The sequence below is a fragment of the Centruroides vittatus genome, unplaced genomic scaffold, assembly GCF_030686945.1.
Source record: "Centruroides vittatus isolate TY-2023 unplaced genomic scaffold, ASM3068694v2 contig_199, whole genome shotgun sequence".
Classification (NCBI taxonomy): Eukaryota; Metazoa; Arthropoda; class Arachnida; order Scorpiones; family Buthidae; genus Centruroides; species Centruroides vittatus.
In genome coordinates, this window is record NW_027121224.1 from 1,447,900 (window position 1) to 1,473,825 (window position 25,926).

A 25,926-nucleotide genomic window follows, 5' to 3' on the forward strand; every position below is an offset into this window, starting at 1 on the left:
AATAAAATATTATAATTTATGATTATTATTATTAAATATGAATCGAGCTGGAGAGGGGGCGCTTCGTGTTTATTAATGGCGGATTACAGAGCCGCGTGCGTTTTGTTTACAAAGATTTAAATCGTGTTTCCGTTCAGTTTATATACATATATTCCATTTAACAAAATATATATTGATGTATAAGATATTTCGCTGCCTATTGCCAATAAGATATGGGAAATTATTTGAATGTAAGATTCAGAATAAAAGATATTTGGCGAGAACTGTTTTAGGTATTGAAACGAGTTGTGACGACACAGGAGCTGCTGTAGTTGATGAATTTGGAAATGTATTAGGAGAAGCTCTTAATTCACAACATCAGTTTCATCTCGAGTATGTTTTATAAATTAAAAATCTTTTTTATTTAATAAACTAAATTTCTGAAATTGTTTCTTAGTAATGGAGGAGTTATTCCGACGTTCGCAAAGTATTTACATAGAAATGAAATCAGTAAGATTGTCCAATCTGCTCTGGATAAAAGTAATATCACATTAAAGGTATAGACATTATTATTTAATTAGTCACTTAATTTGTTCTGTTGAAGATAAATTTGACAAACTTTTGTGGACTGAACTGGTTGGCTGGAACCTTCATTGACTTTGCAGTGTGTCATCACTTGAGCCTGGGTCACCTTTTGGCATTGCTAGGCTCTGGGACGAGAATTTGGCCGATGTTGGAGTCCAAAAAAGTAAATATAGCATGCTGACTGACCACCACACATCCTCAAATAATGCAACCCTGGGAATGCATATTTGGCTTTTCAGTGGATGACCCTTCCAGGTTCCCAGCTGCACAAAGGCTGTTAATTACACCCAGCAAGTCTGTCCTAGATAGCACTCGGCCACTGGCGCTCGCAGACTATCAAAAGGGGCACATGAGCTATAAAAAAAGGCATCACACATTATACATGGTACGATCCAAAAGTTCGGGGAATGCAGTAATCTATGACAACAAAAGCATGTATTTGAAGTTACAGCATATGAAATGGATTCTACCAAACCACCTCTACGTGTTCAGGTTAATTCACCCGTCATGTGATTAAACCACGAGCGCTGCTGTTTTTTTCCGGAGATAGTTACCTTTGCCCTGCAATGTAATCAAAGTGGAGTTTCAAGAACAACCTCCAACATTAAATTTTGTCAGCATTTAGGTAAAACACCTACGGAGATTTTAAAATTGCTAAGAAAGGTGTACGGTGATTCTACGGTGAAAGTCACGGTGAAGTCGAAATGTTGGAGGTTGTTCTTGAAACTCCACTTTGATTACGTCGCATGACAAAGGTAACTATCTCTGGAAAAAAACAGCAGCGCTCGTGGTTTAATCACAAGACATGGGTGAAATTAACCTGAACACGTAGAGGTGGTTTGGTAAAATCCATTTCATACACTGTAACTTCAAATACATGCTTTTGTTGTCATAGATTACTGCATTCCCTGAACTTTTGGATCATACCACATATAAAATATACAGTATTTGTGTAATACTACTGTATATTTTATATATATACAGTTATCCCTTGATTAATCCAGTTAACCAACCCCTAAATGCTATTGCATATATCAAAATTGCATTAATCAACTACAATGGTATCTTTGTATTCAACCAAACAATCATGATTGCTAGAACAAATTTTCTAGTGGTTTTAGCAGTTAATAACAAATATTTTTAGTTTAATTTTGTCATCGGTAAAAAGTTTTCTGTGATGAAAATGAGTAACTAATTTAAAAATAAAATGAAACCTTAGAGCTTCCTTATGTGATTAAGAAAAGGACAACCGGATAACAAAGGAGTGCATGTGCAATGTATAGACACTCCTGCACTTGGCTATCTCAGGAGGGAAAATCCAGATAGGAATACAACTTTTTGGTCAAGCCTTGTGACCTGCTGTGGGGGTGTAGCACAAGTGGGAGGAGGCATACAAAGGGCAAGCAAGCAGGCTATGTATTTCAAAGTCAATGTGGGATCCACTGAATCAGTCTGGCCCAATCTTTTGATATATGATCTGTTGCTACAGTATATGCTAACATATGCATAATATATACTTGGTTTATCCATAAGTCAGTTAAGATTTTTTTGAAATAATCTTAAGATGTATTGGCTAACTGACTTTTGACCACTTTGTTCTATACAATGCCTGATTTGAAGAAGAATAAAGAGAGGTGCATCTTGTTAAATTTTTTGAAGGTCAAGTAGAAAACAAGTAGGAACTGTACTCTGTTTATGGTCAAGTCTGTATTGGAAACTTTAGCATTTGTTGTTGTTATAGTATTATGTAATTTTATAGGGGTCTAGTGAATAGCATTATGATACATTACAAGGAGGTGGGAGGATGATAAAATTGTAAAAATCATTAATTTATGGACGATCCCTACCTTTTTATTTTACTCTTTTCATCCTGTTGGCACTAAGAGGATTTTTTAAAATTATGCCCATCTTGGGTTTGGCAAGGCTTGCAATGGTGATAGTCAAATGATGAGGGACAAGGCTTGACATATTCAGAACAGATCACCCATTAAAACTATTGTTTCTGACCTGGAACAGAACTGAGTTTCTTAAGTTGGCAGGTAGAAGCCTAATGTGTTATCAAATCTATTTCTACGATTCACTGTTCTAACTGTTTTCTAGTTGTTACTTATATAGTAATATACAACATGTGACATACTTTGTGACGACTTTTATTTTTTACAGTTATTTTTAGTTTTAAATAACAATCTGTTGTTTTGTAAAATAAAAATTGAAAAATAACAGGTTTTCAAATAACAACATATCACTATTAATTGCCACATCGGATCATGGCCATTGAGAGGGGAGAATTGGATATGGCTTCTCGGTCACTACAATAAAGTAACTTACTGAGTCTTGTCTGCCATATAGAAGCATGCATGATGCAAAAAAGTTATTTTTTGACAGAAAAATGAACAAATCAAATAAATCATCAAGTAGAATATTTGCTATCAAATTAAATCAATAATTGACTATATATTTCTTAAATCTTGCAACTCAGCAAATGTTGGACTTATCATTCCTATATGATAAGTCCTACATTTGTTGAGTTGTGAGATTTAAGAAATACAGCAAAGAATAGGACAAGAAGCTTTGAGCACAATTTGACTTTAGTTCTAAGGGTTATTTTAACTCAAACTACATTGGTGACCAATGTATTAAATATGATGCCAAGTTTCATTCATTTTTTCACATAATCCTATTGAATATAATTTTTATATAATACAAAATTGTACTACTAGTTTGATAATGCCAGTTTTAAGAACTCTAATAGTGTCAAAATTTATTTATTTAAAAAAGAATTAACTAATCCAAACATTATTTTTACTTATAAGTAGTGATTTTATAATTTTGTACACAAATGACTTCACTTTTTAATTGTGGAATTTTGAAAAGCAAAAATTCAATTTTATTTAGGATAATAGTTCAAAATTTAAATAAGATATTATTGTAAAAAAATCTTTTACTTAGAAAAAAATTTTTATAGGATGTTTCTGCTATTGCAACCACAGTAAAACCTGGTTTGAAAGAATCTCTTTTAGTTGGACTTAACTATAGCAAAAGCCTTATACAAGATTGTAGAAAACCATTTTTACCTATTCATCATATGGAAGCACATGCTCTAGTAATAAGGATGATTGAATTGTAAGTATAATCTTTAATTAAATAAACAATATACATGTATACCTCAACTTACGTCGGTAATTGGTTCCAGGAGAGGCGACGTAAGTCGAATTTACTTGTGTAGGTTTCCTCCATTATTGGCATTTAGTTACGACGTAAGTCGAAACTACGACTTATGTCGTAACTAAATGCCAATAATGGAGGAAACGCCAATAATGAGCACTTAAAGACCGCTAAATAAGACGACAACACAGAAACACAGATGTTTTCATGGTTCGTTCCATAGGATTTATGATGATTGTATTAACATTTACTGTAAATGTACATATTTTCATATGATTTTATGTGCTTTCAACGCTTTTCTAGTGATATTACGACTTCAATGTTTATGGCGGACGGATTTAAAGTCGAATAAACTGACTTAAACTTGATTTTTATTTTTCCATATACTTTTTTGACAAACGACGTAACTCGAGAGGGACGTAAGTCGAGGTATACCTGTATTTATTTTTTTAATTTGTTATTTAATTTTTAATTGTTTTGTAAGATGGAGCTGCCCATTAATTACAAGTACAGTTTAAAACAGAAGAGAGTGGTAAAAAGTAAATCATTGTACAGTACAGTACATAACAGGGGGGAAAGAGTGAAAAGTGGCTCAATATGTAATCACAATGCACTTAAGTTTAGTAGTGTCTTGTCCCTGTACATTATACTTTTCCTGTTAACAATGAAATCATGCCAGTCATGTATCTAACTTCATTCAGAAGAAAATTTTTGAATTTAAATAACGTAACTTCCAGCCCAAAGTAGAAGTTCATATATAATACATCAGGGCATGTTGCCCCTAAGCTTTTCATATCTGATCTCAACTTTCATCTGTATAATACCATTCTTGAGATTAAGAAAGGACAGAGATGGACGATGGTGAGAATTCATAGGTCTACAATTTTTTCAAATTGCAGCCCAATTAGTGAGTGACCCTGTGACCCAAAAGTGTTTTGAATGGATAAGATATTTTTTTAATAAAAATATTGTTATTTTCCTTTGTTGAATCGTAGGAAATTTCTTTTGGAAATAAGTAAATAAATGATATAATTGTTTCAGAATCAAAAAAAATATATAAAAATTTTTCATGATATTAAAATTATAATGAATATTTACTGTTTTACATTTAAAAATTTGATATAAGTTCATAAAAATAATAGTTTATATTATAAATATTACAAAAAGTATAACAAAGTTATCAAATTTTCATTTAGTTTGTGAATATATATTTAAATATTCAAATGTTAATAACTTCAAAAAAACACATTTAAATGATTTGATCATTAAAAATTCAGAAGCTGAAGTATTCCAATCATGGCTCTAACTTAAATTTATTTATCTTTTAAAAATAAATTTCAAATAAAACAGTTTTTTTATATTTTATAACTCTATAAGAAATTTTCATTTGTTGAGAATAGATCTTATTATCTTTTATTTTAATATGTTTTTGAGTTGTAGATCATTTTGTTTTAATTGGAAACTCATAAAGATAACTTTTATGAAATTCTGTTATTTTTTCAAATATTATTTTTATAAATGATTATGAACAATAACTGTATTTAAAGTGAATAGAGTAGTAATACTTTTTAAAAACTTTATTTTTCAATCAGTTTTATCATATTATAAAACCTTATCTGAAACTCCATGTGACAATACTGTATTGCAACTGCTGTATATCTAATGTATCTCATCTTTTTCATCCATCTTCTTCCAATCAAAAAAAGACTAGAGGAAAGGTGGCATAAATTACAATATAACAAATATGAATGAGGCATTTTTTATATCTTATATAATGTATATATTCTACTGAATTGAATAATAGATGACAGTAGTTTTTAAATTTAATTGCAATATAATATTCTAATTAACATTGCATGTTTAAAATATATTGTTGTATAAATTATAAGTTGAAAAAGTTCAGATATTTTTCTTTAATCAGTTTTTATATTTATTTGGTTTATGTTTAACTCAAATGTTGCAATTATTTCAGAGTAGAATTTCCTTTTCTTGTTCTTTTGGCTTCTGGTGGACATTGTCAAATTGCTCTTGTCCAAAATGTCAATAAATTTCTTCTTCTTGGTACAACTATTGACTGTGCACCTGGAGAAGTTCTTGACAAGGTAAAAATTTTATATTAAAATCATTGTAATTAGTATAATGTAAAAATAAATTACACTGTGCAGAATTTGGAATTTAAGAATTCGAAGATGTGGTATAATAAATATAATACATAAAAGAAAATACTAAAGATAATTAAATTTCATGTAACTTGTCAATTACAACATATGCAAAATGTTCATAATTTTCAGAAAATGTATCACATCATTCTTTTATTTGTAAAAGTTATATTGAGAAATAGAATATAAATGTAAACAGAATTAAAATATGGAATTTTTTAAAAATAATTATTAAATATATTCAATATAATAAAAATTAACTTCTGTTTCTTTAAATTGTTTTTTTACAGAAGATATAATGAGCATAATATATATATATATAATAATGTAATTTTTGATACAAATACTGTGGGTGATCAGTTAACAAACTGTTTGGACAATGAACATTTTTGCAAAAGATTTTTATGTTCAGACAATGAACAGTTCACAGAACAAACAGAAAAAGAAGCGACATAAAATAGTGAATACCAATTGGTCTTCCTTTGTCTCCAGGTAACAATTCGAAACCTTTCAGAGTTCTGAAGATGTCGACATCGACGCTCAACCCGAAACTGATCGGATAGTATTCCTCCGAATTTTGAAACTCTCCCTTGTAATTCTAGCTTTTTGTTTACCTTTCTGACAAATAATTTTTTATAGTCTTCGCGATACTGTTGGGTGGGTACTCATTAAGTTTTGTGTTGGTTTATATTTACGAAAGGTAAGAGTTTAACTCTCCCATCAGATATTCATTAACATTTTAATACCAAATTCAAATTTCATCTGGGCCTTGCATTTAAATAATGTTTTGTGCACTAGTTGATTTCTGTTCTCTGAGTTTTTGTAAGTCTTTTCTGAACATTTTATTTAAAAAAGAAACTGACAATATTATGAAGTCTAAAAAGAGTGGAGTGTCAAGAACTGTGCTCACCATAGAAACTAAGCAAGATATAATAGCTAAGGTAGAGGGTGGGCAGATGATGTCTGATGTTGCTAGGCAGTATTGCTTGAATAGGTCTACAGTAGACACAGTCTTAGCTATGAAAGATATATTAAGAAGTCTCAAGCAGCTAAAGGAGTAATGAAAATCAGAAAGAGCATTGAAGAACTCAGAATGGAACCTGAAACTGATGTGACGACAGAACTCCAAGAACTCTTGAATGAAGAACACCAAGAAACTCAGCGAGATGTGTTTTTTTTTTTTTTTAAAGAGGAAGACAAAAGAGGACCAATGTTGACATCTGCTATTAAAGATCTTTAGAAGAAGTGGGAGGCTGTCAGAACATTGGTCATCCAAATGGCATCCAAACCAAAATGAGGTTAATAGGCTTAGGGATCTCTACAATTACAATGCTATTAATTACTTCTGAAAAATCCTGAAGAAGAGAGAAAAGCAATTGACATTCGACAGATTCTTTAACCCCCACAAGCAGAAAAAACATGACTAATAAAAATGCAAGACTGTGTATATATGTACTTTTACTATTACATATAAATAAACATAGTAAGAAAGTACATATTTTTTATTTTTGGAGTCTCCAGAAAGAATTAATCAAATTTCCATAAAAACCTATGGTAAATCAATAATCGGTTAACGAAAAATTTGGATAGTGAACAGTCTTGGAACGGATTATGTTTGTTAACTGATCACCCACTGTAAATCAATGTATAAAAATCAGTTTTGTAATTTGAAGAAAGATACAGTGAGTATTCATTAATCTGGTACCCAATAAATGGAGTTGTCTGATGATGACCCAGAATGATAATATTTTGCAGACTTTTTATAATTTAAAGCATATTTCTTCTTGTGCCCCACACAAGTATTACACAAGACTTACGGCAGTAAGTCATGAGATAAAAACAACAAGAGATGCTACTTATTAAAAATAAAAGAAAGAAAATCTAAACTGTCTATTGGCATTACTAGTAAATACATTTAATTAATGAGAATTTTCAATAGTATATAACTGTCTTCTTCAGGTAATATGACAGATGGGATGTTATAAAATCTGGAGATAGAACACATTTTCAAGTTGCTCTTAATGCATAAGCATGAAACATAACAAATTTGTTTTTTTTTTATAAATAAAAATACAAACTTATACATCATTACAAAATAAACATGATAGCAATGGCTAACAAAAATTAACAGAATTAATATACACAGAAATAATTGATAAGAATATAAAGAAAATTTAAACAAAAACACTGGAGACACATTGTCACCAGTATGTTTTTTCACATAACTGCATGACCTATGATTTTAGCAAGTTCAACAGTGCAACCCATAGCTCTGGAATATCAAATATGAAAGTGTTGCATGGGAACATTAATGTAATAAACAAAGACTCCCATATGAACAAGATTCTCCTATCTCCACAGCATTTTACCAGCAAAACTTGTGGCCAAAGATGATCAAAGTTATATTCCATCACTTAATACCTTGTTGTACGATGCTCTCTAGTTGGACACAGAGCATTCTGGCAGTGGCACCTATATATAATAAATTTGACCCATTTAGTGGATTTTGTAAAGTTATAGCATAAACTCCAGACTTTTCAGTATAACCCCATCTCTATCATTGCAAAGTATCCTATGCAATGTGGGCTGGGGACCTAGTGGCAGTATAAAACCAAATTTTCTAAAGGCTCAGATATATATGTAAAGAAGGTGGACCTAGATACAAGATGCTGATGACACAAAGACAAGTTCCTTCTTACAAAATAAGTAGATCATGGAAATGATGCATTTTTTTACCCAATTGACTAAATAATTAAACTTTGTGAGAGAATAACCAGCTTTGCACACTGCTAATTTAATCTGCTAATGATCCCAGATGGAAATTGAGGAAAAGGTGGTAGGTGCTATAGTAATTGTATTTGTAAATGTACAGTTTTATTGGAACTAACAGATATTTAGTATTGATTATTATATGTGACTGATGTATTTTCTTTCCTACTGGACATTGCAAAGTCAATGTGCATAAGAATAGGTTTCTCATACTCATAGCATATGTAGTTTTTGTGAGTTATATGTATACAATACAAATCTGGAAATACAGTATATGTACAGTACACATACATGAATCATTTGAATGTTGATTTTGTGCAATAACACATTTTTTAACGTTTTTGCAGGTTTTCACTCAATCTTAATTATGTGCTGTAACATCTTGGGACATTAGAGAGCATTCATAAAACAAAACAGGAGCATACAGCAATATATACTGTATAAAATTTACATCAATGTCTACAATGTTCAGATCAGATATAATTTATTGAATTTTGTAAATATATAGAAACATCCAGTAATCTAGCACCACAGAGATCCCAAAGGTGCTGGATCAATGAACTTCTAGTGTGCAAGAAAACATGCAATCTTCTGAACCTTTAGTAAAAAAGAAAGGCAAAAGTGCTTTTCTTTTTTATATTTTCCTTCAAATTACAATGCTGATCTTCATATACTCATTTTATATTTTGTTTACTTAAAGCTAAACTCATATTAAAATATTAAAACATTTGTAACTAAAATTTTAACTATATTAAATTTTAATTTAGATTGCAAGAAGATTAAAAGTGAAAAATATTCCACAATATTCACATATGTGTGGTGGTCAAGCCATTGAAGTTCTTGCTAAACAAGGAAATCCAAAAGCTTTTGAATTTAAGCTTCCATTACATAGATATAGAAGTTGCAATTTTTCATTTTCCTATTTAAGATCTTATTCATCACAACTAATAGAAAAAGAAGAAGAAAAATATAGTAAGAATTTTATTGTTTTAATCTATAATACAATCATTAAACCGCTTCCTGTCTGGACCCAAGATAACTTGGGCATGGGTGTTAATGGGCAAAAAACTTAATACCAGTTTTTTTTCCCAAAAAAACAAAAGAAATTTGAATGTTTTTTTAATTCTTCAAATTTTTTCAAAAGTTTTTACCTGCGTGAAAAAATTTTATAGCGATTTTAATTAAAAATAATCATGAAAAAATTTAATATATTTACATAAATGTAGTATGTATTTCTATAGGGTAATTATAGGGTTTGAATGCAAGTCAACTTTCAAACAGGTATATTATATTAAGATATGTCTAGTTAGTAACCATTCTGATATTTCCATCTGTCTCAACCAAATCATAGTAGGCAGTATGATCCAGAGGTCTAAGCATGTGACATTTGGATTTTTCTATGCCATTTTATGCAAATTATTACCAAGTTCTGTTCCATGCTTTTGAAGATTGCAAACATTTCCTTTTCAGAATGTGCCAAGAGTTTTACACAGAAGTTGCAAAATGTGATGTCATGCACTTTCCAACAATTCGTAAACAAGCTTGGTCAAGCCGATCTGATAGCACACTCCACCAAAGTGAATCAAATATTAATTTTGTTTAAAATAAATTTTATAAATTCTTGGAATCAAGTTCAGAAGAATTTTTCACTGAATATACAGTAAGGGATGTGGTTTATAGATTCCAGAGGAACCCTGTAGTTTTTACTATAGTTTATAGTGACCATAAACGAAAACATTCAGTTCCCTTTTGCTCATGTGCATGGACATACACAATGAATGTATTAAACAGAACACGACACTTACGTAATGAAAATGAAGTCATTGCGCATGCACAGTAAATGGATTGAATGGAACATGCGCATGCACATCTGACAGACACACAAAAGTCCTAACATAAGCACTTCACCACTATAGTGGAGCATGCTAAAAAGGGAAGGCAAAATCAACTAATTACGACATCATTTGAAGATATGACAAAGCTGATAGAGTGTAAGAAGATTCATGGTCTTCCACACAGAAGATCAACTCCCAAAGTAGTGAGGCAAATTAAGAAACTTTATCAGAAAGTACCAAAGTGTCCACACTGCTTCCAGTAGGTTTCATATTCCATGGACAACTTTGCATGATATCAAGACTAAGGTCTTAAAGATGAAATCCTACATCAAGCATAAAAAGTATTTAAAAGATTAAGCCAAATGAGCCAAAAGTGGATGTTGGAAGGTTGTAATGAGAGAAGTAAAGATGAAGTGAAATATGAAGACAGTTCAACCAAAGGTTAAATTTATGAAGAAATTTATGATCTGGCAAGCAATAATGAGTTGGGAAACATTTCAGAATCATTCATAACAGAAGGCAAACTTAACTCAAAGATCTATCTGGATGAATGTTTGAAGAAACGGCTACTTTCCTTTCAACTTCAACATCATAAAATTCAAGATATTATGCAAAAATATGTATAGTAGCTACTTACAGGCAAACAATATTGAATATGTGACCAAGAAGAATAATGCTCCAAATGTGCCTCAAGACAGAGGAATCGAGATTTTGGGCATTATGCAAAAGAAGGTACTCTGCTTGAAAATCAGCATTCAAAGAAATAATTAGATTTTGATGTGTTTGGAAAAACATAAGCCAGAAAGTGGCACTGCAGTCAGGAAGTAATGTGATGAAAAGTGGTAAAAGAGTGCTTTGAAAAATTGTTTATGATGGAGTGTCAGGTGCTAAGTAATATGTATAAACATTGTGTGAGACTTGTTCTACACATATTGTGTAATATATGAAATAAAAATGTTAAATAAATAGAAAATATTATAAATAGAATTCAGAATGGTTACTATAATACACTTCTTGTCTAGCCTTGGTATATACTTGTGAGCATTATGTTAGCCTCTTTATTCCTAGACTTATTACACTGTCAGTGGACACAGATCAGCCTTAGAAAATAAGTTTATTTTCCCTATCTTGAGGAAACCGTGTTTTGTATTTTCGTTTCTTTTCTTTTCTTTCGAAGACACAATGTAGTGACGTAAACTTAAACACTGGGCGAATTTTTCATCCTTTTTATTCGGTTGGAACGCTTTTTTATTACATAACGCGTTTCGGGCCGATGCCCCTCTTCAGCCAACTAAACATTAAAAAGTGAGAGATGACTATATACAAATATTTAAAATAAATATCGTGACAGTATACATAATTAGTTTTTTAGAGGTTGTTACCTTCTAAATCCTGGTAAGAGCTTGTATACCGTTAAAAGCTGGTCCGTACCTCATTCGGTAGTTTAGACGGATGTAATAGTCCAAGGGTACGAATCTTGATAAAAATTCCATAAAAAAGGAAGGTTTAGTATCAGTCTGTAGAAGTATACGGGGTTATTCTTTCACAAATCATATTCGTGAAACCATACCTGAGATTCGTCTTCCGGTGTGTTGTCTAACACTGAGCTCGTACTCCTCCACCTCAACTGCGGAGCACGATCTATTTTTAATTTGCATATGTCTGGTCGAGCATTAGCAGGGGAATGTTCCTTTTTTTTTTTTTTTAATAGGTTTCTTTTCCGATAAAATTATTCGGGGGGTTTAGCGGTGATTTTTTTAGAACATAGCACGTGGCCATTGCTATTTTTTCCCGCTTTTAGTATTTTTAATATTTGTCGCTATGCAAATGACGTAACAGATCGTAAAACAGTTTTTTATTTTATAGTATATTTTATAGTAATTTAATCCAGTTTTCATTGATTTTTATGCTTAGATTAGTATTTATGCAGGTCTTATTTTTATTTTTAATGATTTCTACACTTTCTTTGAATTTTCTGTTGTATGTCTTCTTTTCTCTATGTAAAATGCTTGTTTTAGTATCATCGATTTTACAGTTATTTAACACACAATGGTCATGGAATACTGAGTTTAGTCTGTTGTACTTTAAATCGGCTATATGTTCTTTCACTCTTATTTTGAGTTTTCGTTTTGTTTCTCCTATATAGAAGTTGGTATTTTTGCAAGTGCATGGTATCTTGTAAACTATGTTTTTCATATCTTCTTTTTTTATCGTCTGTTTCTTTTTTCTTTGTTTCGCTTTAAGTCTAGATAACAGGTTTACGTATTTTGGGGCAAGTTTTATATTATTTTTCCTCATATCTATGTCGATTTCTTCATAAAGGTTCCTAATGTGTGGGAAGCTGGTATATTTTGGTTTCGATTCGGTTTTTTTATCTTTTATTTTTGTTTGGTTATTAGTAATTTTATTTTCCCATTTATGAATCAGTCTGGTTGGGTACCCGTCTAGGGCAAACTTTTTCTTCAATTCGATGATGTGTTTGGGTTTATTAGTTTCTTTACTAGTTCTATTCTGTATTTTTCGGTATTCCATGTTAAAGATGTTTTGTTTTATATACAATGGTATATTTGAAGTATATTTTATTGTGGTGTTGATTGAACATGGTTTTTTTAAAAGGTTCAAAATCTAATTCGTTTTCGTTTCTTGTTATCATGACGTCTAAGTATCGTATACTATTATCGGCCACGTTTTCTTCCTCTATTTTAAATTGGATATCCTTATCTATATTGTTTATTATATGTTTTATCATGTTAGGCTTTACTTCTGCATCATTATATATAATTAGGACATCATCTACGTATCTTTTATAATATTTTATACCTGTTATATTATTAATTTCTTTGTCAACGTCGATCATTATTATTTCAGCTAGTTTCGGGCCTATGACGGACCCCATACTAATACCATTATTCTGTGTGTAGTATTCTTCATCTATCTTGAAGTTTATTTTCCCAAAAATGACCTGTTTTTGGGAAAATAAACTGATTAATTATTAATAGTAAAAAATAAATAAATTATTACAAGTAATTATTTATTGTGACTTCGTCACAATGCCTGGCTGCAATTTTTAATATTTTTAATTTAAAATATATGCTCTCCACTTCAAATTAGTACTGTAGGGTCTTGCCCCTGTACGGTACATCATACTTTTCCTTTAACAATAGAGTCATGCTGGTCATTTATTAACTACTTTCAGGAGAAAAGTTTTGAATTGAATAACATGACTTCTGGTTGGATTGGAAGTTTATGTATAGTTAATTGGGGCCTCTTGCCCCCAAAGTCTTCATATCTGTCTTATCTTTCACCTATCTAACTCCATTCTCGAGATTCGGGACAGACAGACAGATGACAGTGGGAATTTATAGGTCTACGATTTTTTCAAATTGCAGCCCAATTACACAATAAAGTTTAACAAGTTTATGGCTTTAAAAACATTACCCAAATTTATTAACGTTTGAATCAACTAAAAGATATTGGCAAATGCAAACCCTTAAATATTTCAATGAATGAATAAGTGGACTTATGCTACTTTCAAAAACAACAGCTCATATGTAACATGTGTGTGTCTGGAAAGTGGGTTAGTATAACCTGACCTAACTTTTACAGATATATCCAATAGCTTGGAAAAAAGGAATACAGCAGCGATGATAATACTGATAGAGAAGGAGCAGAAGTTAAAAATTATCACTTTTTTCATTTTAGCAATATTTTCAATTAATTCCCAACATTGTTTATCTATTATTGTGTAAGTGGGAGCTTTTAAAAGTCAAATGCACTTTGAAAAATTGTTTAGCTATGTTTTTGCATGTCTAAGTGTAGAATGTACAAGTTTAATTGCTGCTGCTTTTTAAGCTAAAGATAGTGAAGTAGAAAAGAGTATGAAATGTTGCCAAACACTAAAAACTTGCAGAAAAAATTGTTTAATTTTTGAATAATGGATAATTTGAACTCTTTTTAATATAGATACAAGGGAGAATTCAAAAGAGTTTGACTGTATTCATAGTTTCTCTAAAAATTACCATTAATTGTGCAAAAATGAAGTTGAAATTGTGATTAGTTTCCTTTGGATTAAGAAAAATGAAAGAGGAGGTATTTTTTTTATCATTATTATTTAAAAATACAAAACTTTATTAGAAGTTTTGAAACCTTTTTATTATGTACAGAATTTCTTTTATAATCTCCAATATTCTTGTTTAAAGAATAAGTTATAATTAATTAGGTTTCCATTACTGGTTTTTTGTAGACTTTAAAGAATTAAAAGCTAGTGGCTTTCTTCCTCTAGTAAGTAACATATCACACAAGGAACAGTTGATTTATGTATTTTTTATTAAAAGAAATGCATTTTGAGTTTTCATGACCCCTCTTCAGTCCTTAGACTTTACAAAAAAAGGAGATAGATATGGGTTACTTTATACAGAATGATACATATATTTTAACAAAATTTTTTTAAAATAACTTACATGGTTGATTGTTGGTTGGGTAATTGACTTGGTAATCAGTTTACTATAATTTACAACAGGGATGGGCAACCTTTTTCTACGTAAGGGCCACATTTCAAAACTTTTGAACCAACGCAGGCCGCACACGAGAGAAAAGAGGGGGGAACTGTCGGTAAATCACAATTCTTTATTCATATATAATTATAATTTAGCATAGGTATACTTAATATAGCTTCTGGCACCGATTTAAACGTAATATATCAGAAATATTTGGTTAAATATTAGTCACCGCTAGTTTTAAATTAGTTTTGATGTGTCCGTTAGTCGGTTTCTTGTTTTAATTTTTACTAAATTCATTGCGAAAAAACTATTCACAAATATAAGTTGTAGAAAATAACGTTTGAATTTTTGTCAAATATCTCATTAAGCTGGGAAATTGATATATTTATTCATATTTTATGCCCTGCGGGCCGCAAAAAATATTACTGCGGGCCGCAGGTTGCCCATCCCTGATTTACAATTTGTTCAAAAATAGAGCATTTGAATGATGTCACTATTTTGTTTATTTTCCATGTATAAAAAATTTTTTGTTATTACTTTTGATGATAAAAATTGACGTATAATAATTTATTCTCCAATCTGTTTGCTTTATGGATAGTCCACAGTTAGACTGCCAATGGTCAAGGTTAGTTAAGGCATCAGCCTACCACTCTGGGTTAATCTAGGATTGAATCTGAGTAAGTAACCCTAAAAATTTTTCATGAGTGATCTGTCCTGGAAATGTTAGGTATCTTGTTTTAGGCTGGCCAAACTTGTGATAGGTGTGAGGGAAAAGGTTCCATTAGTGCACACAGAACTGAAGATTTTTTTATAACTTTCTATGTGTTACTATATCAAAGTTGAATTTTAGAGAAGCTTTGAAAAAATATAAACTGATTTTTTTGCCAGTGGAAATATAAGAAAAAATTTTGAAATTCCAAATATATTTTGAATTAAAATTTTATAAAATTAATGAAATTTGTTTGAACTTAAAAAGAAATGTGGCAGCTGTTACATTTTGGATTAATATCTAAATTTAATAAATTTACAATAATATATTTTGAAAAACCAAATTATTCGTAATATTTTCATCAATTTAACCATTATTATTATTTAAAAAAATTTTTTTTATAGATATTGTTGCAGATGGAATTATACCCAATGTATCAGATTTATGTGCTTCTGTTTTGTATATTCTTACAAAGCAATTTGTAAGACAAGTCCAACGTGCTATTATGTTTTGTAAATATAATAATCTGATACCAGAAAATCGTCAGACTTTAGTTTTTTCTGGCGGCGTAGCCTGTAATGAGTACATCAGATCAGCACTGAATAAATTATGTAACTCCATGGACTGGAGATTTACTTGTCCTCCTCCTAAACTATGTAATGATAATGGAATCATGATAGCTTGGTATGTATGCTAAATTAATAAAATATTTTATTTTGATTATAAATTATTAACAATTATATACATTTTATCATTTTTAAACAGGAATGGGATGGAATGTTTAAAAGCAGGAATACAAGGAACTGATGCCAAAGAAATTGGCATTGCCACAAAGTTAGTTCTTACACATATGTTTTATTTTAAAATTTGTGAGAATTTATTTTACTAATTGTCTATGTAATTGATTTTATAAGGTAGCCCAAAAGTCACTTGTCTGCATGTTAACAGTTGCTAAAAATATATCCTAGTGTTGTTTCAAACTATTATTTATGATTCGGTTAATTAAGTTACCACACACTATTCAAAAGTATTGCACCAGACTACATTTTGCTTTTGCTATATATTTCTTAAATACAAGTGCATGAGAGTATAGGTAATCAATAGGGGGCTGTTTGATGGCATAATTGCCATGCACCCTTGACTCTTTCTCATGGGCCCAAATCCTATGAAATATATTTAAACTGTACCACTTAAAGTCTTAGAGCATTTCAAAATTAGTACTAAAAGTTTTTCTCTGATTAAAATACTCAAAAGAGAAGCAGCTGGACACTACCAAAAAGTGGGTGAAGGAACTACAAGACTTCTCTGCATAGCTGCACATGCTCAAAATGCCAACTACATAAAGCATGGCACATGCTCAAAATAGCCAACTGTATAAAGGAAGTAGGCTCTAGGACATGATTTACTGTGGTTTATTTTAAAAGAATAGTGTTTTTAATGGAAAATACGTTTCAAAACTTGTAGCTCTTCAGAAGAATGAAGTTGCTTGTTATGAACATTTGGGGCCTTTCAGAGATGCCTCACATAGTTCTCCAGTTAGTATTTGGATGGTGTTCAGCTACTTCTCCTTTGAGTACTTTACAGCATTTTTTTTGTCCAGTTATTCTATAATTTTATATTTAAAAGATTTTGAGTTGCTCTATGAATTTGTAAAATGACAGTTTAAATAGCTTTGTTGGGAACAAAGACAAGAGTCAAGGGTGCATGGTAACTATGCCTTTGAATAACCCACTATGGATTACCTATATACTCATGCAATTGATTCTGCTACAGCTTGGTGTAATATTTTGTCTATACCCTATACACATATATAGATTGTTCTCTTTTCAGTTGATGAAAAATATTTTACCATTATCTAAATGGTAAATACATTTAAGATGCATAAGCAAGAAACGAGAAAATTCACATCCAGGCGTTAAGTGTTAACGAATATCGCTATAATCACTAGCGCTTTCGACGAAACATTTAAGATGCATTTTCTTGAACATATAGCTAATACTGGAAACATTTAAGAATAAACACACCTCAGCAGTTACAGAATTCTTAACATTCCCTGAATATTTCATAATAGTTTTTTTTATTTCACTAACACAGATTTCATTTGAACACTAGACTTGCAGAAATTTAATAGAATTTATAATTTAAATTATTTGTGCTAATTACACAACACTTCAACTACGTATCAGACAATTGAAATGTTATAAAATTTACATTTATATAATTTTTTGTGTTTATTCAAATGTAAATTTCCAGAAATTCATTAGTAATAATTATAATTTAAATAATTTGTTTCTTGTCAGATTATGAATTATTTGAAATTCACAAAATCTGAAAATAATATTGAACCAACAAGTGCCTATCTTATGAAGTTTGGTTAATTTATAATGCAAAAGTTAGTAAAAATCCTGAACAGTTTTTTTAGTTGATCTACATCAAATCTACAAAGTATAGTATTAACAACAATTAAATGTAAAAATCTTTTCATCAGTAAAACTCATCAAAATGTATGCACATTTTAAAAAATCAGAGCATCATTTACTATTCATTTACAAACAACTTTACAAGATTCTGCTATATATTTTACATAATGGAATTGCTTATACTGATGATGATACCCTATTAATGTAGATAAAATTATAGTTAGTGAAAATTCTGGTTTTACTAACTCTATTAAAAGATCATGTTAAAATAAATAAGTAAAACAGCAAAGCCATTCTTGGGACGAGACTACGCTCGGAGAGTGCGAGCAACACATGCACAAATCTCGCACTCACGCCCATTTGTAGAAATAGTCTCAGCATTCTGTATTTTGACCCAGTTCTCGGTCCCCTGACTACCTACAAGTCTGGTTTATTTTATGTGCGCATGATTTGAGCACCAAATACTCTGTGCCAAATTGCAACTCCTGACATCTATAGTACTCCTTCATACCTCTAAGGTGTGCAGCTGTTGACAGCAATTTTAGAGATGAGAAATAGTCTCATCAATTATTTATTAATTTATGCTAAGTCATATAGTTAGCCTGCTGGTTTTTGCAGTACCATTTTTTAACAGCAACTAGCATAAAAATATCAATAATTTAAATAATTGGTGCTTTAATAATTATATAATCACAGTTAAAATTGAAAATTATTGCACTTTATAAGCCACATATTAGGCCGACAGGCATTTTCAAACTGTCTTTTCAGAGTATTTGTGTGAAGATTACAACTGAAACACCGATGAAAATAAAATATAATGTTAAGTTTATGTTTGGGGTTATGCTAACAATGTCTTCTTAATCTTGAAAAAATTTTTGAGACTTCCAAGTTTAATTCTAAGCTCAGAAAATTTCTTATTTCTATGCATCTTAGAGACAAAATTGTGTTTAGTTTTCAGGCTGAGGGGAAATTTGTATGGCAAAACCAGTCAAACAACTTTCCCTTTGGCCAAAATTTTCTGTTTAAAGAGATAAAATAGACCAGTGATTTTCAACCAGTGTGCCACAAAAATTTTTGAAGGTTATTAAATAAACCGTTTTGGAAAGAAGTCCAAAGAACAATAAGTGTACATGTCAAAATTAAAACCTCTTTAAATTGATTATATGAGCTTTTCATTGTTATAATGAATAAACATATACATGTAGTAAAAACTATATATTCATAAGCAAAATTATATGTGCATAATAGAGTTATTTCATTTAAAATGAAATTTTCTTTAAATCAAAAATGTATCTATAATTGTCTATATTTAATTCTTAATTAAATATTTAATTAACTTAACTTAGAAATAGCTGAACATTGGGCAATTATCTAAATTTCTAAAGGCAATTATCATGTCACTTTTAAATGCAAATTAAGACAATGTAAATTGCTTTTCTGATATTTAAATTAATAATTTTTATTTATAACTATTATTGTAACCTGCTGCTATTTTAAGGAACAACAATACTGTTTTATTTGATTCACAATAAATACAGACAAAAAGAATTAGGTTAAGTGGCAATAATATGGCGATAGAATGCTTACAAACACAGCTTGAAATCACGCAATTTTTTCCATAATTGTTATAGGTTCAAGTATGCCATGAGATAAAAAAGGTTGAAAACACTGAAATAGCTAGTTTTTAAAATTCTCATTAATTATTAATTGTTTAGATTGGCATTTCTGTAATAACATTTTTTATTTTTTACAATAAATTTCAAGATTTAAAATTTTTAAAATTAATATATATAATCAATTATAAATTATAGTTATTTCTAATTCTCACAAAAATCATAGTTTAAATCTCTTTGTAATATAATTATAAATAACCTACTGTCTTATTAAATATTGCCAGATAGCCAAGCTGTTGTTTCTATTGGTTAGAAGTTTGTACAATAGAAAACACCATGTAGAATGCAACTTCATCTATTTATGATTTGAATTATATATGTAAATTACATATATAATTCAGTAAATTATATATATATATATATATATATATATATAATTTACTGAATTATATATGTAAATTAGCCAAGAATTACAGGGTTAATATTAATGCAATTATCTGCCAAAGCAATACACCCCGCACAAAAAGTACTCCACCAGTTATCGAGGAGTTTACAGTGATGGAATATAGGGCTTCACTATGTAACATCTTTAGACGTATCGGAAAAGCCGCGAACAAAAGAATTATATTCAAAAGGAACCCTACCATCTACCAGCTCTTAAGATCTGAAAAAGACAAGGCCAACAGAAACGCACTTCCTGGAGTCTACAGAATCCCCATCACAGACATATGGCGACAAAATAAACTGGTGTATATCAGAGCCACAGGAAGATCTATCAAGGACAGGATAGCAGAACACCAAAGAAACATAAGAAGTGTACAACCATGCACAGCGCTGGCTACCTACGTGCTGGCCGACCCCCAAGAGGTCAAAGCAGAATGGGACCAAGCCAGGCTTTTACAAGTAGTTCGGGACAGTAAGTACTGCCACTATGCAGAGGCATGGCAGATCTGTAAAGCAAACCATAAGGGTCTCTCCATCAACTTCCGGGAGTCCACTAAAGTTTCGGCTGCCTGGCGTTCAAGCTTAATTTAAACCCATGAAACCGAAAGTCCAGAATACGACCTTCTGTAATACAGAAAGCGCAAAGGCCTTTAACCTTATTTCTTTATATTACCCTTCACTTGTTCAGCTCAAGAATCTTTGTTTGTATATTTTTTCATCCCGATCCAGATCTTTACTGTTATTTTTATTCGTATTTTTTTCTTCCTTTTCGTTAAGTGTGCAAAAAAGGGAAGAAACATATCGTTATATTAGTTATCTATTACGATGATGCATGTAATTTTGCAATGGAATATCGTTCAAAAACATTCTAAAGCCGTTTCGTTTTTGTTTCTGTTTTCGAACTTTGCAACATATTTTTCTTCTTGAGAAAGGTCTTTTAACAAGACCGAAAATGTTTGAAGTTAATAAATTTGGCTGCAATTTAAAGGGTTTCGAATAAGTGTTTCTATTAAGTTATATGCAGTCTCAGAAGAATTATAATCAAATTCAATTAAATAATTAAATCCAGAAAGGAGACCCATCATAATCTCCCCAGACTATTATACTGAAATGAAGAATTATATATAGGCAGTTTCTGAGTTACAAAGGAGATCCATTTCTATGGCTTGATGTAAGTCGGATTTCATTGTAAGTTGGTTCTTAACATTAAATAATTTATAAAAATAACACACTGCCATCAGTAGAATCGATCTTATGCTTGGGAGCCATAATAAAGAGCAAAAAGATACGAAGCACTACACACTAACGTGAGAACAATGTACCACAATGGTGCTCGATGAGGTCTTCCTCGCTCACTTTGCTGTATTCCTATGATGTACTGAACAACAATAACAAAAAGTAGTTCCAGCTTGCCTGTACCTATACTGCTAGCACCTGCTATGCTGATATCGTGTCATAACTTCGGGTCACCATTGTATGTCAGAACCACATTTATTATGAATAGTGTCATAAGATCAAATTGGCATAAGCTGGGTGCATCATAACCAGGGAACCATCTGTATGTATATATACAGTGTATATAGTGTGTACACTTATTTTTAACTGATTTAGACATCCACTGAAGCAATACATGAAGTCAGAGGATCAGATATTTCTTATTTTGCCTTAATTCTGTATGTGAACAATAAAAAATTGGCAGGATTTCTATAAAAATTCCCCGAGACATTCAGGTTATTTCAGACAGACAGACAAAAAGTAGATATAAGGTATCTACTTTTTGGTAAAAATATTTATGATTCCAATAAGTAGATTCTACTATAATTGTATGTTGAAACATAACCAAAATGTATATTATTACAGTAATAGAGAATGATAAATAACTAGTATATCTAGTCTTAAATCAAAAGCATACATTAAGACCTATTTATACTATCAGTTCAGGCAAGTAATGATAATGTTCCAATAATGACATTGACATGACAGACATGCATATATTCCGGTCTCAGACACAGGCAGTTTCTGTACACATTTTTGGCCTGCGACTGTTTTGCAATATTTCAAGATTTGTATGTAGTAGAATTGCTATTGGATTGAGATAGTGAGAAAGAAAAGCAACATCATTGTTATTGTGTCATAAAACATTAAAGAAAATGAAAATTTACAAAAAATACTAGACCCTCTTCAGAAAATTGGTTGCTTGTTCCAACAGATTCAGAAAAAAACATTCTAGCAAAGAATGGTGGAAGCTCCTTGTCTGAACTGGCATGCATCTAAACAAAATTAGGCTGCTATATATAAATACTTGCATTTAAAACCACTTGACACTTTTTGTTTGATTGGAAATGAAACATTATGTGCCTGACAAATAGTATAAACCTTTATTCTGATATTCAATAGTAGCACTTTTAGTTCATAACCAACTACACACAAAATTCATATGAAAAACCACAAATGACATGAAAGAACATTTCTTGTCATTTGTGGTACAAGAGGAAGCGAGATTTGATCGTAGCTAAAGTTATAAAGGAATAGAGATGACAATGTGGTTAAATTCTTGGAAACTTTGAGGAACACGTATGGTTGCATGAATAGTAGAATGAGGATTTGTTATTGACAACAAAGTAATTTTCATTCACAGTGACTTGTTCATCTATTATTTTATTTAGTGTTTTTATGCAAAGCATTTTGTATTTTGACAGAAATGAATGATTCAAATTTGACAACAACTTATTGTAAAACTTTCAGATTAATTAATAAGCCCAGTCTGATAAACTAAGAACAATACTTTATTGCATATTGTTCCTAGTTTACCAGAAACTAGTTAAACTGTCATATTGGTATAGATCAGTGATGGGCGAACTTTTTAAAGAAGGGGCCAAAGGAAAAGAAAAAAACTTTAGGCGGGCCAATATAATTTATTAAAAAAATAACAATGATACATTTTACAAAATTCTTGTATTTTTTGTGATACTAAGCCCTATTAATGACTGAAAGATTACGAAGGAGAATGTGATGAATGAAACTGTGACTGCATTTCTAAAAGTTTTTCATAATTTGGTTTGAACTGGGATGCACTTATTCTTAGAAGAGAAGTTAAATGCTCATCTGTCAGTCTGTTTCTAAGGCAACTCTTTCGAAGTTTCATTGTAGAAAACACCTGTTCACATATATATGATGAAGCAAACATAGCAGTAACTTTCTGGGCATGAGATATCAGATTTGGGAAAGTGGATTTCGAGAAGGACTTGTAGAACTCTAATTTTGGAACATTAAGAAACAACTGTTTGAGTTGAGTGTTACATTGTAATTCAATCAATTCAAGTTGCATGTCCGGTTTCACTGTGTCACAGTTCACATTAAAAGGCATACCGAAAATTTCAAAGTCTTTTTCAATGGCACTGAAGTCTTCAAATCTTTGTTCAAATTCACCATGGAGCCTTCTCAGACTATCTTCGTAACTCTTAAGCTTTTCCTTCATCACCGGGGCTATTGAATTCAACCTCGGGAAGTGAGACAAATCATTCTTAGCAAGCTGATTCGCGAATAGAACAAGTTGTAGTTTAAAACTTTTGATATGGCCCCAGGTATCATCGATAAATTGATTTTTGCCTTGCATCTTGACATTCAACTTGTTCATGTGGCAGAGAAGATTCGCAAAAATACTGCATGGCTTTTGGATTTTACAAAAGCCATGCAGTATCTTCCAGGATTTTATGCTCTACAGACCCCTGTTTCTCAAGGAAGAATGTCACTATTTCGTCTTTCAGCTGCCAAACTCGCTCGAAGACGCGTCCTGCACTAAGCCATCTTACTTTCGAGTAGTACAATATATCAGAGTACTCAGATTGCATGGATTCTAGAAACTCCCGAAATTGTCTGTGAGCAAGCCCACGAGATCGAATAGCATTAACCAACTTCACAATAACTCACGCACAGGTTTCATATCCAAAGTAGATTTACACAGGGCGTCTTGATGTATGATGCAATGTAGAAATATAACATTGTTATCTGGCTATTTTTCATTAAAGATCCCAACGAATCCAGATTTTTTCCATCATATTTCTCGTTCCATGTGTTACTATATAGTACAGTATATAGTTTACAAAGTACCTATAAATTGCATACACTATATATGCAATTTATAGGTACTTTCAATGTTGAAATTCCTTCCATAAATTCATGAAAAATATCTGACCCTGTTGTAGTTCCCTTCAACGACCTCATGCATGCTAGTTCCTCTGTAATCCTCTGTAATACAGAAGTTTTCGTCAACACCTCTTATAAATATTAGCAACTGTGCAGTATCATTTATATCAGAGCTTTCATCCATAGTAATTGAGCAGAATTTAAATTGGCCAATCTTTGATTCCAACTGTGATAATATGTTTTTATCTATTGCTTCGAATCTAGAAGTCACTGTTTTCCGAGATAAGCTTATTGTTTCAAAATCTTTTCTTTTGTCAGGACATAAAATATCACAAACTTTGAGCATCCAATGTTTAACAAACTCTCCATCAGAGAGAGTTTTGTTACTTTTAGCAATATTGTATGCTACAACATAACTTGCATGTGTAGCTGCTTGCTGAGAACTATTTCCTTTCTTAAAAATACTTTGCTGACCTGATAGTTTTTTTGCGTAAATCTTCTGCTTTTTGTTTCCTTTCTTCTTCGGTCATGGCTCCAACCTTGACATCGTTGTGCTTAGAGTTGAAATGTCGTGAAATGTTATATTCTTTGTAGACTGCTACAGTTTCGTTGCAGATGAGACATAGTAGTTTATCCCTAAAAACTGTGAAAAAGTACTTCCAAGTACATTCATCTTTGAAAACACGACACTCAGAATCAACTTTACGTTTCTTAGATAACGTCTTAGGGCTAAAATTTTTTACCATATGCAGAGAAAAACTAGCAAACCACAACACTAAGACAGGTCTGAATCAAGATATGTGTTTCGATATCTAGCCCCGTTGCCAGTTTTACTCTTCGCTACAAAGTTGCCAGCAGCCAGTGCCTCTCACTCTCAACATAACATTCCAATATCTAAGATAAGTCAATAAATTTGTATGTCGTCACTGATATAAAACGAAAGAGAGGAGAAAAGAGGAAAATATTTATTTTTCTTATAGCCTGAATTCTTTTTTATTCGTCAGATTAGGAATAATGTCACGCGGGCCGGATAGAACATTTCAGGGGGCCGCATCTGGCCCGCGGGCCGTAGTTTGCCCATCACTGGTATAGATGATTGTCATTTGGAGAAGCATGCTGAATATTCTGATAGAACTACTGATATGCCTTTGCATATTTGAGTTGTTTTTAAAGATATTGTTTAAATTAAAAATTCAATTGCACACACACACACACATCTATTACTGATAGTAATAAAATATCAATAAAAATACTAAAAGATTAAATTGACTTTTTATTTTCAGGTGTCCATTGGGAACAGACATAACCAAAGATGTGACTGATGCAAACATCAAAGTGAAGTTGTTTCAGTTTGACAAACATTAACAGTTGATGTGTGTACAGTTTTAAAATTATTTTTATTATTATAAAAATAATTAATAAACAAATTTCTGACTTTGAAAATTATTTACAAAACTATAAACAAAAATTTTTAATTCATGATTCTATTATGCAAAAAAATTTCAATTTTACACAAAATTCATTGTTTAAATAATTTTATTATAATGATTTTAATTATTCCAAACTGTTAAATAGTTTAAATAAAAAAAATTTAAATCTCTTA

At 31.0% G+C, this 25,926-nt stretch overlaps 1 protein-coding gene across 1 annotated transcript; it reads left to right on the forward strand.

The window, feature by feature from the left end:
- The first annotated feature begins 53 nt into the window (after positions 1–53).
- LOC136970474 (tRNA N6-adenosine threonylcarbamoyltransferase, mitochondrial-like) lies at positions 54–25,766 on the forward strand. The gene is made up of 8 exons (XM_067264919.1): positions 54–372; positions 437–536; positions 3,530–3,687; positions 5,702–5,831; positions 9,425–9,629; positions 16,105–16,384; positions 16,466–16,534; positions 25,607–25,766. The coding sequence occupies exons 1-8, from the start codon at positions 176–178 to the stop codon at positions 25,686–25,688; spliced, it is 1,221 nt and encodes a 406-aa protein (XP_067121020.1). The 5' UTR covers positions 54–175; the 3' UTR covers positions 25,689–25,766.
- Positions 25,767–25,926: the final 160 nt, after the last annotated feature.

Bases quoted from the DNA above. Each gene is read 5' to 3' on its own strand.
- LOC136970474 (XM_067264919.1), top strand. From the start codon at position 176: ATGTATAAGATATTTCGCTGCCTATTGCCAATAAGATATGGGAAATTA. The intron at 5,832-9,424 runs GTAAAAATTTTA...ATTTTAATTTAG, and splicing joins CTGGAGAAGTTCTTGACAAG to ATTGCAAGAAGATTAAAAGT. The intron at 16,385-16,465 runs GTATGTATGCTA...ATTTTTAAACAG, and splicing joins AATGGAATCATGATAGCTTG to GAATGGGATGGAATGTTTAA.